Source organism: Perkinsus marinus, assembly GCF_000006405.1.
Source record: "Perkinsus marinus ATCC 50983 genomic scaffold scf_1104296974290, whole genome shotgun sequence".
NCBI lineage: Eukaryota > Perkinsozoa > Perkinsida > Perkinsidae > Perkinsus > Perkinsus marinus.
In genome coordinates this window covers 7,853-20,974 of record NW_003201173.1, presented here as the reverse complement: position 1 = coordinate 20,974, position 13,122 = coordinate 7,853, and the positions used below count along the sequence as shown (strand labels likewise).

General features: G+C 47.8%; 3 protein-coding genes across 3 annotated transcripts; all 3 read right to left on the bottom strand.

Moving 5' to 3' along the window:
* Positions 1 to 5,705: 5,705 nt before the first annotated feature.
* On the bottom strand, positions 5,706 to 7,369 carry Pmar_PMAR024971 (hypothetical protein; the record flags this gene model as incomplete). Its single annotated transcript, XM_002765914.1, has 3 exons — positions 5,706 to 5,891; positions 6,491 to 6,690; positions 7,297 to 7,369. 3 exons carry the CDS (start codon positions 7,367 to 7,369, stop codon positions 5,706 to 5,708), a joined length of 459 nt encoding a protein of 152 aa, XP_002765960.1.
* A 778-nt stretch (positions 7,370 to 8,147) lies between these two features.
* On the bottom strand, positions 8,148 to 9,847 carry Pmar_PMAR024970 (Intracellular alkaline protease, putative). Its single transcript, XM_002765913.1, has one exon. It carries the CDS (start codon positions 9,819 to 9,821, stop codon positions 8,439 to 8,441), a length of 1,383 nt encoding a protein of 460 aa, XP_002765959.1. The 5' UTR covers positions 9,822 to 9,847; the 3' UTR covers positions 8,148 to 8,438.
* Positions 9,848 to 11,427: 1,580 nt separating this feature from the next.
* On the bottom strand, positions 11,428 to 12,750 carry Pmar_PMAR024969 (hypothetical protein; the record flags this gene model as incomplete). The annotated part of the gene is made up of 2 exons (XM_002765912.1): positions 11,428 to 12,063; positions 12,286 to 12,750. 2 exons carry the CDS (start codon positions 12,748 to 12,750, stop codon positions 11,428 to 11,430), a joined length of 1,101 nt encoding a protein of 366 aa, XP_002765958.1.
* Positions 12,751 to 13,122: the final 372 nt, after the last annotated feature.

Here is a 13,122-nt window from a genome sequence, read left to right as displayed (position 1 = left end):
CCAAAAGGAACAGACTTGCTCAACGGTCAAGCAACAGCACCGGTAGGCAGCAGCCTTGCGGTATCGTGGGCGATTTGGAGTTGTACTATTGTCAGTTCCTTTTCGCATGTGACGACGATCCGTCCTTGCTATCCTTGGTGGAGCGCGGGTTCAAGGGGGAGGGAGATGCGGAGATGGCCTTAGAGGCATTGCAGAGAAATGGGAAAGCATTACAACGAGCGAAACTGCTCGTGGGATATCACGCTTCTAAAGTAACGGGTGCGAGAGTCGAACTGGGGACCTTTCGAGTGATAGACATTGGTTGATACCGATAGACTAATATTTCGCTGAGTGATTTTTTCAGGCGATAGGCTGCTTACTCCAACTTCCCGACTGTGATGCTCGACAAGCGTTGATTGATCTTACTAGCAGCTACGCTGCCCGTACTTCGTAGTTCTTACTTTTCCTGCGATCATTGCCACACTTGTTGTACTAACGTTCTCTACAGTGGGATAGGAGTATGTTTCCGATCAGTATACAACGTTTAAGCGCACAGTGACGATCTATATTTAATTTACTTCCTAGTTGCAGATGCGACGATGGTTGGTTTGTGCTTATTGTATCCCGGTGTTGAGTTCATTAAGTAGAGCATTGCAGGGTTGACAACACAAACGAGCGTATGTTTCTAAAGCAGAGTCTGAAAATCAATATCTCTCGTCAAGTTTTCGGGTTATTGGGCTGAAACTTCAGTAAGGTGTAGAGAGTGTGATCAGCTATCATATGGTAGAGTGACGGTTACTGATACATGAGGAAGAGCGAGATTATTGCATCCTCTTACGAGGCAAATTTGTGAAGCCTAACTCCATAACAATGCCTGAAAGACCACTCCTCACTGACTCGGGGAAGCTCTCACAGTTGAAGCCTCGCTGCGGGAACTGAGAGTTTTGAAGTAGCAAAGGCGATGGGAAGGGATTACCGTACCATCAAGAAGTATATCGATGAAGTCTCATCGGTACGTATAGGAAGTCCGTGACTCCACGGGAAAAGATGGAACGTGAACGCGAGACGACTAAGAGTCCTTTAGTCACGAGTAAAGAGGTGTTCGATGCTGCCGGGCGGTCCAAGAGCACCCGTGGTGAGGTGCTGAAGGGTTTAGGCAAGGTCATGAAAACCAACCCATGGCGTTCTCTGAGTCAGAGAACGGTAGTAGTAGTACTACCGTTATACACCTCTCACCGGTACACGTCGTCTTATACTACCTCTCCTATGGTCCACCAGGCTGAATTTGGTCAGAGACTCTGACCAAATTCCACAGGAAGAAGAGAGTCAGGTGGGCGAAGGGATACATGAAGACAAACGTCTCGATGGTGTTATGGACCGCAGAGTCGCATGCAATGCTCGGTGGACCTTAGGTGTTGTGTTGAGGTAGGGGACACCATAGGTGTGTTTCTCTGTTCGATCTGAGCTCGGAATGCTTGATACCTAGTGTTAAAACCGTGCCCCATTCTCACCCTATTTGATTAAGTACAATAACATTCCAGTTTTGGTTAGACTACTTAGGTCAGTAACGCGACGTCGAGTTACTCACCGGTGCCGAGCTGCTCAGGTCTAGGGGTGAGATGAACAAAGGTTAGACCTTGTGAACGATCTCAGATCCGAACAGCAACAGCAGCTAATCGGCTATGACTGAAGAGCTGCTTACAGCCACTGATTCTCAGTAAGGCTGAAAGCAGATTCAGACACACTCCGACACTGGTGATGGGCTAACTAACTTTAGTTCGACGGGGTAGAGTTCAACAGGCTTGCATCAAGGACTTTGCTCAGTTAGACGCTTCAAGCGTCACGCTTAGGTCGACATGGTTGATGGGACCCAACACCATTGTGGACCTTGTGTTAGACGAGATGAGCTTTCTTTAGACATACTAGCTGCATAGAGGTGAGAGAACTCTTCGGTGGCATTATCCAAATAGCGTTTATAATAGTCAGACCATCTCCCATGTTGTTCTATGAAAAGACCGTTATACCCGGCTCGCCAAAGGAGGCACGCTCCAGTCCTCCACAACGAGTGGGTTCCCCACTGCTCATATTCCGGAGAGCCTTTTATGAACCCGAAAATCAACTTGATACCTTCAAGCCAGTCATTATAGGTGAGATCCGGTTAAGCGCACCTACCCTCACCCAGAGTAACTCAAGAATAAGATAGTATGTCAAAGCTCTGATTACGAACTGTTAGTGTCTTACTACAACACTTCGGTTTACAGATCACTTGAGATTCGAGTGTGTGGGTTGTATCTCGAGTGCGCAAGTGAAACTTGCACACTCAAACAACATGCGTTAGATACTTGACGTATCGGAGCATGATGCACCCAAAATCCCAGAGATGTGCAAACGGAGCAAAGACTGGAGAGAGAAGAAAGAAAAAAATTAACAGTTCAACTCGACAGAGCTTTACATTATAGTAGTCGAGGTTCTAGCTTGGGCTGTTTGTTGCACAACTTTGTGCAACGTGGGACAGTGTCCGGGTGCAGGTTTGCTTAAACTACGCTCACAGGTTACACCTGTGGCTTTCACGAAAATCAAGTCTTCGTTAGCAAATGACTTGGAGGCTAGTCAGATGGCCAAGCGGTGGAAGGCACAGAAGGGGGAGAGGGTACCTTAGAGGGTCCGCGCATCCTGCACAACCGATTTTGATTCGGCGACCTAGCCCGATTTGATCGGTTTCACTCCTCTTCAAATTGATGACAACCATGTCAGCTTGTAGAAGGATGTCTGCCCTGACCAATTGCAACGTTTCACGTTCGCGGAAGAGACCGAAAATTGCAGAGGCTCACCACTTGTATGATTTCCAGGTCTCCTCCCAAGCCAGGGACAAATGTCAGTCTGCTGAAGCTCTTAACCTCTTCGAGGGAGAGAGGGGTTTTCCTGTCGTCGGTTTCAGGACCTAGATCCCGCTTCGCGGCCCGTAGGGCTGCATTCAGCTCATGTTCAGCGGGGCGGTCTAGGGAGAAGCCGAGACTGGCATTACGTGACCGAAGTGCTTTAAATTAAAGCCTTTAATGTAGGTCTTGATAGACGAGAACTTATAATCTTGTCTGCCACCCGTCTTATTGGTCATGGCACACACAAACTGCTGTAGGTGGTCAAGTTTGAGAGGGAATGCCGGTTCCGGCGACAGAAAGTTTGTGTAAACTGAGACGACGCTCTTGTAGCTAGACCGCGTAGTAGGTGCCAGAGCTCCTTCGAGGAAATTGGCTAACAAACCACCCGAAGGACGCGCACATCGGAGTACTTTTGCTCTTCGATTTTGATCGGATTGACGCAACAAACCTAAAAGTAGAGTTTGAGTATATTGGAGCACAGTCGTTAAACCGAAGTTAAACCGAGCCAAGCGAGAGGAGGCTCTATAGAGGAGACCAATCACTAGGCAGGTTATCAGAAAAGCCTTGTGAGAGACGATCGGCAATTATATTATCTTTCCCATCTAGGTGGTGCACAGATAGATAGGGAATCAAAGTACGTAAGTACTGAGCTGCTTTCCTCAAGAGCCACACTAGATGTGCCTTGCGACTAAACATCCTTCGGGCTATTTTAACAGTGCCATCATTATCAGATTGTACAATTATGGGGGAATTCGAGGGCGCTGCTGACCAATAGAGGAGGTTGTCAGAGTAGAGTATATATAGTGATATCAGACACGCCAGAAGTTCGAGCGTGCAAATGTCGGCGTGGGTCGGAGTTGTTCTCCCACTGATGAGATCTTTGATCAGTTTGGCAGGCAAATTAACAACAGGGACACTCCAGTATCGCCACGATCGGTTGCTAAAGGCGAAACCGGCCAAGGCTTGCAGGGAAGCATCGCAACCCACGAGACGGAAAGAGTCTGGAGCAAGACTCACAGTGCTGGGGATATCGAAGAAGAGACTCTGCGGTGAAGACTTCACCGTGAAGTACCCCGGAAGAATTTCTCCAAGAAACGTAAATCATCACGATTCGTGATTCACGGAGCATACGCGGTAGCTTTGCGCGGCGTAACTTTTTGCCCTCCATCATGCAGATAGACTGAAAGGAGGAGCCCAGGTAAGGCCTCAACAGAGGATAGCATTGTAATGCCCAGACCACTTTTCCTGCTAGATTTGACAGCTCTTTGGCTGCAATATTCCCTCTTGAGAGAAACTTGTGGATAAGCGATATCAGGTCAGATATTTTCTTGAAAGGAACAGTGATCGAGACCTGCGGGCGATCATGGCCGTGGCTAAGTTGAAAGCCAACTTTCTCTACATTGCAGTTTGGAGCAGGCAAGAGTACAACCACACATGCTCCAAATTAATACTGTTAGGGGCATAGCCGCCAAAATGGCTCTTTCCGAGCCGAGATATAACGTGTCGTCCACATAAAAAAGTCCGGACACGAGGTTCGAGCAAGGAGACAACGACCATGTTTGTAGACGCGAGATTATCGCACGATGTATGGCTCCTGCAATTCTTGAAAAGCAGTAGGGACTCCCTACTAGGGAGAGTTGCGGTGCCCCAAGGGTAGCCGCCTATGCCTGTATAGTTTCCCATCGCAGCGTATGTTCAACTTAGGGACTTCTCGGGGGCTAACACCGACCAATCTTTACGCACTCTTTATATCCAAGGTGAAAGCTCCTAATGGAGTCCCTGCCTTAGTGCTTCTTGACATTAGCGTCCGGATCAACAACTGGATATCCGTATATCTTAGCAGACAGAGAGTTTGAGAGAATTTGCGAGCCTTTTGATTCACGTGACTACGTCGATAGTCTTCGACTACCCTAAAATGCTCAGCTTTCTTTGATTCTTCGGAATCCGGACAGCTGGCCTTGGGTATTAAGGCCGCATGGGTGAAGACTCCTTTAAAGTTGCCTCCCTTCCCTAGGCAGGTCATTCTACCCAAGGACACCTCTTCTTTGAGGATTTCCTCGAGGAATTTTCGGTTAGTGACGGCAGATTGATAGTTGGTTAACACAAGCTCGACTTCTTTTGTTCGGCGAGGCTTTGCTTCTGGCCAAAAATCAGAGGATGGTATAGGCTCGTTCTGGCCGAGAGCACAACCCCTCATCAATCTGTTGTAGTAAAATCTGAGCTTCTTTTTCGAAATCTTCTCCGCATAGAGAGAGCAGAGCAGCGATGAGGGAAGGTCTGAGTGGCGAACCAACCCGCGAGGTGGCACTATTGGCCCCCAGTAGTGAGCAGGTTGGTCCCAGTGCGATATTAATAGCATCATCAACTTTGTGATAGAATGTTACCTCTTCACCCACTGGGAAGTTCTGGGAAGAACAGAGCTTGATCAATGAGTCAAGTCCAACAGTGGAGATGGCTGAGGTGAGGACTGCATAAAGATTAGAAGCTGTACTTTTGTTGATGGGAACCGCAGAATCCCATGATTTGGGGGAGTTAAGGCCTGCACCGGAAGTGAAATTCTGGCGCTTAGTGATGACCATACCAGAGAATGCTTTTACAGCGTGATTAACAAAGTTTGTTAATCACGCTGTAAAAGCATTCTTGACTAATTTACATGTCTCCGAGTTTAACTCGGAGACATGTAAATTAGTCAAGTTTCCTGCCCCATTATCCACAACGTCAGAGACTTTGTCATGACGAAGTTGGACGGGCGAAACTAGTCTTCTCTGAAAGGTTCTGACTTACGAGAGGCGCTGGGCTCAGCCTTTTCATCAGTGTCATAGAAAGAGCGACCAACCTTAGTCTTCTTCAGTAGGATATGCTTAAACGGGCACCGTTCTCCTCTGTTACAGTGACTGTAATACAGTCACCCGTCTGGTAATAGATGCAAACACCACGGTCAGAATCCTTCCTTTTGTTGTCCTTTGATGGCTCCTTGGGAACTTTATTGTGAGCCTTCTTGAGCAGCTGATCGACATCTTCAAGACCACCGAACTGCGCGGAGATATACAAGGAAGGATCCAGGTCACTCTGCAGAACCTCGGAAATAGTATGGCCTTGTTGATGATATCCTGTTAAAGATCACCGATACTTATGAATCATAAGTTATGAGATCATATATGACAGCAGCTTCAACGTTTCGTTTTTCAGCTAGCTCATGACTATACATCATGTCATACAACTAGCCTAGCTGTATGACTTTGAGTAGGTACTTGAACATAGCAGGTGAATTGACTTCTGATTTATTACCATAGACCATGAAAATTCCTGTGCACCATCTACAATAGCACTCAACCCACTGCGCCAAAGACGAAATTTTACGGGCTTTACCTGTGCGAATGGCAACGGTCTTACCAGTATTCACGTCTTCGGCTTGCTGAATGCCTCTCGGAGAGGAGTCCTCTCGGTAGAAGCCGCACTCGCCAAGAACTCAGGTGCTGCGATATGATCATACGGAGAAGATGCCAAACGATTGAGTAGTCGATAAGGGGGAACAAGAGTCGCTGGTACTTTGATGTCAGGACCAAACCTTGCTTGTATGTTGTTGTTGAACTTCTCAAAATCTTCTTTCTCTCATTCAGACTCAGCCTTACGGCGTTTCGCCGACTGAGCGGCTTTAGCCTCTCAGCCAAGGTATGAGCATAAAGCTTGAAAGCCTCTCGGTCAGCCTCAGCAACACGACTATACCTTTCAGATTCTGAAAGGTATAGTCGATGATGCTGGTCCTTCAGATGATGTTGGTCGACAGTGAAAGCAAATTTGAAGCGTCGAATCGTGGGGGTCTCGAAGAGCTCTTAAACGTCCATGATGGACAGACGCAGCGAGAATATCGCGCTCAATGTCTGATGCGGTGGGCAACCGACGCGTTCCTAGAATTAACCCATCAAAAGGTTCTCAACTTCGTCAACAACTGCGCCGCATACTACGCGCCTGCCTTGGAACGGAGGGCGATTCAGTTCTGACGTTGAGATTTTTTACATATTTCTATGTCAGTCATGGCATGCCGAATAGATGCAATAAACTATTAATATGGTTTCTGAGCCTCGTGTGGGGTAGCGCTATCATCCAGGAATGGCTTATAGAGCTGCACATCGTAAATCGTCATCATCAGAGCTCTAACCCGAAATTGATGTCCTTGCTCGTGAAGCTGCATTCCTTAATCATGAAATTGATGTCTTTATTCGCGAAATTGATTTCCCTATTCAGCCTTCATCGCTAAATTGATGTCCCTGTCCGCGAAGATGACTTCCTTATCAGCTGAATTTATAGCCTAATCCGCCAAAAAGATTTCTGAAAGGTATAGTCATTTTTTGAATGACTTCGTTGGACACATTAGACAATAGCAAGGTCGAGAGGATTCTCTCTTGGCTAAGCTGCTGCACTAGGGCCTCTCTGATACCTTCGTCGACGACTTCTCCTTCCAAGAGAGGGTCCACAACATTACAACGAACGACAATAGTGCGATCAACCATTGCAGTGGGTAAGTAATTAATCAATTCAAATGAAGGGCAACCAATCAGTTTATGATCCTGAACCTTCCAGTGAAGGACTCACCTACCCTCATTGTGTGTTGTGTGAGCCATGTCCCGTTGCACAAGATATGTTCACTTTGTGACTCGATCTTCGGGGAGCATTCGAGACTTGGCTGGTTTTACCATCATTAGCATGCTAACTCGAAGTTGATGAATTGATCTCAACAAGAAACAATCATTATCGCAACCGTTGCATGAATATCCAGATGATAGACATTTCCACCAACCGTCAACCGTCACACTTCCTTGAGCAAATTTTATGAACCACAATGCCGGAACGAGCTCACCTGAGCGGTCCTGAGAAGACTATCATCGTTATGAATCTATACAGTAATCTGACTAGTGCATTGTCAGTAATATACTTTTTTACACCAAAAGAGGAGCACTATTACCCCACCTAGAATGTTACTTGTAGGGATCCGCCGTCTGATCCGTTGGATCATGTCCCTACTGTACCACTGTGGAGTACAAACATACCATATTCAACGACGTGTTATACAGCTTGAGCAGTGTGCAATACGCAGATTGTCACCCTAGCGCTAAGTTGAGTGCCTGCGCTAATATTTAACGAGCCTGATAGCCAATGGCCAGTGGTTGATGGCTATTAGCCACTTCTCTTGCATACTGATGGTATTGTGTTACGCCTGGTCCAGGCAGCCTGGGTTATAGAGAAAGACCAAACCGAAGACACGACTGATAAGTTCATAACACGGTTTTTATTGGAAACGCTTTTAAGACGTCAACGATCAGTTGTCTTATTGGTGAAAACTCTACCCAACAGGAATGGGTATTCCATGACGATACATATCTGAGATACGATCACAAAAAAGTTTTCAAACTATCAACTGATTCTAATGCGGGAAAATATTAATGATGCTGTCTGGAAGTAGGCGTAAAACCTTTCAAAATGAATCGGATAACGGCAAAGATGAGGAAAACCATTGTACAAAAAGGTAGATGCATTTCTCTGCTTCAGCAATTCACGAGTCCCACAGTCCTCGAGACAACCTTACTGACCATAGGAGGAGCAGTTCGTCAACTGGGTAAGGGCGATATTCACTGCTTCAAGTACATCTATTTCCCCGATGTGGGATAGATTGAATGGATTCGGTATACCGGCCGTTCTAGATTTGACAATAGTGCTGGTTATGTCTTGGCCTTCAAGACCGAGAGTAGCGAGCAAGGCCGCGACACCAGCAACTATAGGGGTCGACATCGATGTACCACTAGTTTTGAAGTACAAACCCCCGGGGACCGTCGAGTAAATATCCACACCGGGAGCAGCAACCTTCGTAACAAATCCCGCGTTCGAGAATCCGGCAAGAGAGACCGGTTCGGTTGGATTAGAAGTACTGGCAGCCACACAAAGCATAGATGGGATTTCCTCTGCGAGGCAGCAAGGATAAGTTCGGTTCTTCTCTAGATCAAGTGCTTCATTGCCAGCAGCAGCAACAGCAATATGTCCAGCAGCAGCGGCTTTCTTGTATGCAGCCTTCTGGAGCTCACTTGTGTTATACCAGCGGTAAGAATGAGAGGATACTGTTGCACCATTTTCAACTGCGAAGTTGAGGGCCCTCAGCGAATAACTCAAAAGGCCAACACCGGAATCGTCGAAGATCTTCAATACCATCAGCTTAACCTTCGGCGGTGGGCCTTCAATGTTAGCCACTCCTGCAATGCCAATGCAGTTATTAGTCTGGGCGACCGCACTGCCAGCGCAGTGGGTACCATGGCGAAGGACATCAGTCACATTGGTATTGTTCTTGGCGAAGTTGAATCCAATAGACCCGTCAGCTGGATTTCTCCAGAATTGATTGACCAGATCAGGATGAGTCGTATCAACCCCCGTGTCAATGACGGCCAGCACAACATCTTTCAACTTCAACTTGGCAGAACGAGCCGCTCGCCAGGCAGCTCCCAGGTGAATGACTTCGAGATAACGCTGACAAGAAGAGCCGGGGTCGTTGGTGCCGAGAACAGGATTGCCACCAGTACAAGTAGCTGAGGCTTGAACCATACTGGGGATAGGATCCAGGATGATCTTCACATCGGGCTCGCAATCAAATTCGATGCCCAGCATATCTGCGGCTTTTTTCAAGTAGTTCAGAATACTATTGTGACCAACTGAGCATGTCGGCTCTACAATCTGGACCCCTATTGCCTTCAAGTCATAGACCATACCATCCTGCGTGAAGCATCGTTCACAGTCGAGGTCGTCTTGGCTGAGGAAACGTTTCCTTCCAGCAGATGCAGTCAATGCCTGCGCAACCATATCCGGTAGAAGACGAACATTGAGTGAGTTTCCGCGATGGGATACCCTCAACAGGGTGCGTTGGGAGGCTATCACATATAATAGGACCGTCGATAGTAATGCCGAACGTGCGAACAACATGATGCTAGGAAGGGATATTCCTGAAAATAACCGTACCCGCGCGATTGCAGATCACAAGATGCCGGTATTATTCGAGCCTGGCTGGAGGCGACTCAATCCGGAACGTGACCCGCGTGGTAACAGTAACGATCGCACAAGCGCCTACAAACAACTACATCCTGCAAATGTATGCCACTTTAGCAACACTCACAGAATTAACGATTACGATAGTCGTAAGAACTATGAGTTTGTCGCTAACCTTCTCACGGCGGTTGTGTCGTCACCTGGATACGATAATACGAACATATCATAGGCTTCAAGCGTGCGAGCGGTATTACTTTGCGGCGCACAATGTCTGTCTGTTGTAGGGTTCGGAACAGATATGAACTAATTGGTGGTTTCAATGCACATATCAGCCAACACAACCGAGAGGGACCTTACTATGAGTATTTGGATGCAGTAGCGAGATGGGAATGGCAATAAGAGGCGCTAAGAACTGGGACGATGAACAGCTAACAATCAGCCCATGCCCAGTTGCCACGCGACCAGATTCAGCATCGCACGCGTGACAATGACCGCATTATCTGTTCATTCGCTGCATTCGAATTCATGCACGTTGGAGCCCCTGTACTTTCCCGAGACAACACCGAAATACACCTTTTTCGCTTCGTCTCGAATAGTCACGCCTCGACATACTGACGCCTCCTATGGGCGACGCCAGTCGGGCGTGTAGTGTCTCGGTGAAAGAATGTCCATCTGTTTCGTGTTGTATGTCCGATCTCTAACCTAGATCACTGCAGCTTAGACCATGCTTCGATTGCCGAAGATCGGCAATTTCTATACAAGGTATGATGTTAAGATTTTAAGATTAAGGCCTCAGGCCTTAGGCCTATGTTATACTATGATGAGATTGTGTTAATGTCTCCTTTTGTGTATTTATGTAGCTAGTATCTCAGCGTATGTTGGCACTACTTTTAGTTATCATACTCATAATTATAAGACCTATTAAGGATCGGTTTAGTAGTGAGCGTCACCCTCGGGCTGCTGATGAACACAGGTTCCCAAGACTAAGACGAAACCTGCTCTTATCCTAGAGGAGCACAGTGCGAGACACGTTCTTAGCTATGCTCGACGCTAAGCATGAAAGGCGCACAATTACGCTGTCTACTACAGGTATCTCGCTGTGATACTGTACTGCAAGTGAAGACTAAGTGTCTTCAATGACTCTGTGTGAGCTGTGTTGTGGTGATTATTTCAATTCACTACAGTATGTGAGGTTATCAAGGAATGATATCCACCGGGCTTGGAGATTTTTCCCCTCCGAAAAACGAGTTTCTCAAAATATGATCGAGAGTTTCGGTGGTAACATTCCACCATTAGGAAGTCATGAATTATTCCTTATCCACTGCTGGAGACTACCATAGACCGGCACCACTTTACATTGTAAAGTTTACAATGGAAAATGAAGTCCGATTCTGAGTTTCACGAACGGCCTACTCAACATTCAATATATTTGCAACTTCGTTGTACGGCCGTCTGATCAATGGGCGTCATAGAGGCAGCGGTCTTCTCCCCAATGTGATACTGTCCCGTCAAACGCAACCTCAACGACTGCTAACAGAAACCATCACACTTCATACATGAAACTTTCCCTTCTCAATTCCGCAAGCTCATCTAGCAAGCCTTCGAGCTCCGTCAGGTCCTCTACGAAAACAACTTCCAACCCATCCTTTAATCCATCTTCTATCGCCTTCCACTCCGCCTTGTTCGCTTTGGGTAACACCACCACCTTTAGCCCTCCCAAACTCGCAGCCACCACCTTCTCTCGGATACCACCAACGCGCTCTACTCCTCCACTCAGCGTTATCGCCCCCGTGAAACCAATCCCGTGAGGAACCGTTCGCTCTCGTCGCTGCGCCCAGAACAGTGCCGCTAACGCTAGGCCGAGAGAAGGACCGTCCTTCCTTGCTGAGACATCAGGGCCAATATTGACGTGCATAGGATTAGTGATCTTGCTCCAACTTGCCGCTATCCTGACAGTCTCCTGCAGCGTCACTCCCACCTGCCCCGTTATCAACCACTCTGAGCTCGGCAGGCACTCTACTTCCAGCATCGTCCCGCCGGCCTCGGTCCATCCCAAACCAACCACCGATGCACTCGAGGGAGAGATACCACGTGTCCAACGATTTCCAGGGTAGGTTGGCAAGCCCAGCCAATCGACGAGACTCTCTTCCGTTACTCTCATAGGGAGCTCCTCCGTCCCCTCGCAACACCGAACTACCGCGCGCCTGAAAATTCGCCATAAATTCGTCTGCAACTCTCGGACACCCATTTCTCGACAGTAAGATTCCACGATTCTTCGTAGTGCGCAGTCCTCGATAACTATAGTATCTTCCGAGATCCCGCATATCTTTTCGCACTGAGGAATCAAATACTCTCGCGCAATTCGTATCTGCTCTCTCCCCACGAACCCCGCGAGCCTGACCACGTCAAAACGATTAGCGAGAGCCGGCGGAATTCGGTCACAGTCATTCGCAGTCGCAACGAAAAGGACTTGAGTTAAATCGATCGGAATTTCGTTGCCGACGAAATTGTCTGTGTAGCCTCCTGAGGCATCCAAGGCGTCCAACAGCGCCGACGCCGGTTCCCCCATCCCAGCGCCACTAACACCGCTCGCCCCTCCCCCGAGTTTGTCAATTTCATCGAGCAAAATAACAGGGTTCTTGCTCCCGCTCGCAATCAACGCTGATAGAATCTTCCCCGGTTGACTTCCAATATAAGTCCGACGGTGTCCCTTCAGCTCACCAGCATCCGACAGTCCTCCCAGAGACACCATCTCGAACCTCCTCCCAAGGGCCTTCGCAATACTCTCAGCAATTGAAGTCTTCCCACAGCCCGGTGGACCCACTAAGAGTAACGGTCTAACCTGTCTAGTCGAAGGATGAGACATCTTGCCCAACGCCCACAACTCTACCACTCTCTCCTTAACCTCTTCTAAACCATAGTGAGTGGCACTCAAACTCGAGCGCACTGCAGAGAGATCGGCGACGCCCTCAGTAGAAGTCCACGGCAATGAAAGGACAACGTCGAGATACTGTCTTGTTACTGCGTACTCCTGTGAGCTCGGCTCAAGCTGACTTAGCCTCGTTAACTCCTTCTCAAACACCCGTCGAGTCCTATCACCAGTATTCCCAAGAGGGATCTTCCTCCCCAAATCGATCAGCTGATCGATATCCTCTCTATTCTTCTGCCATCACCAACCTTTCCACGAATAATATCACCAACCCGTCTCGCTCGAGCTACCAGACTCCTTTCCTCCAGA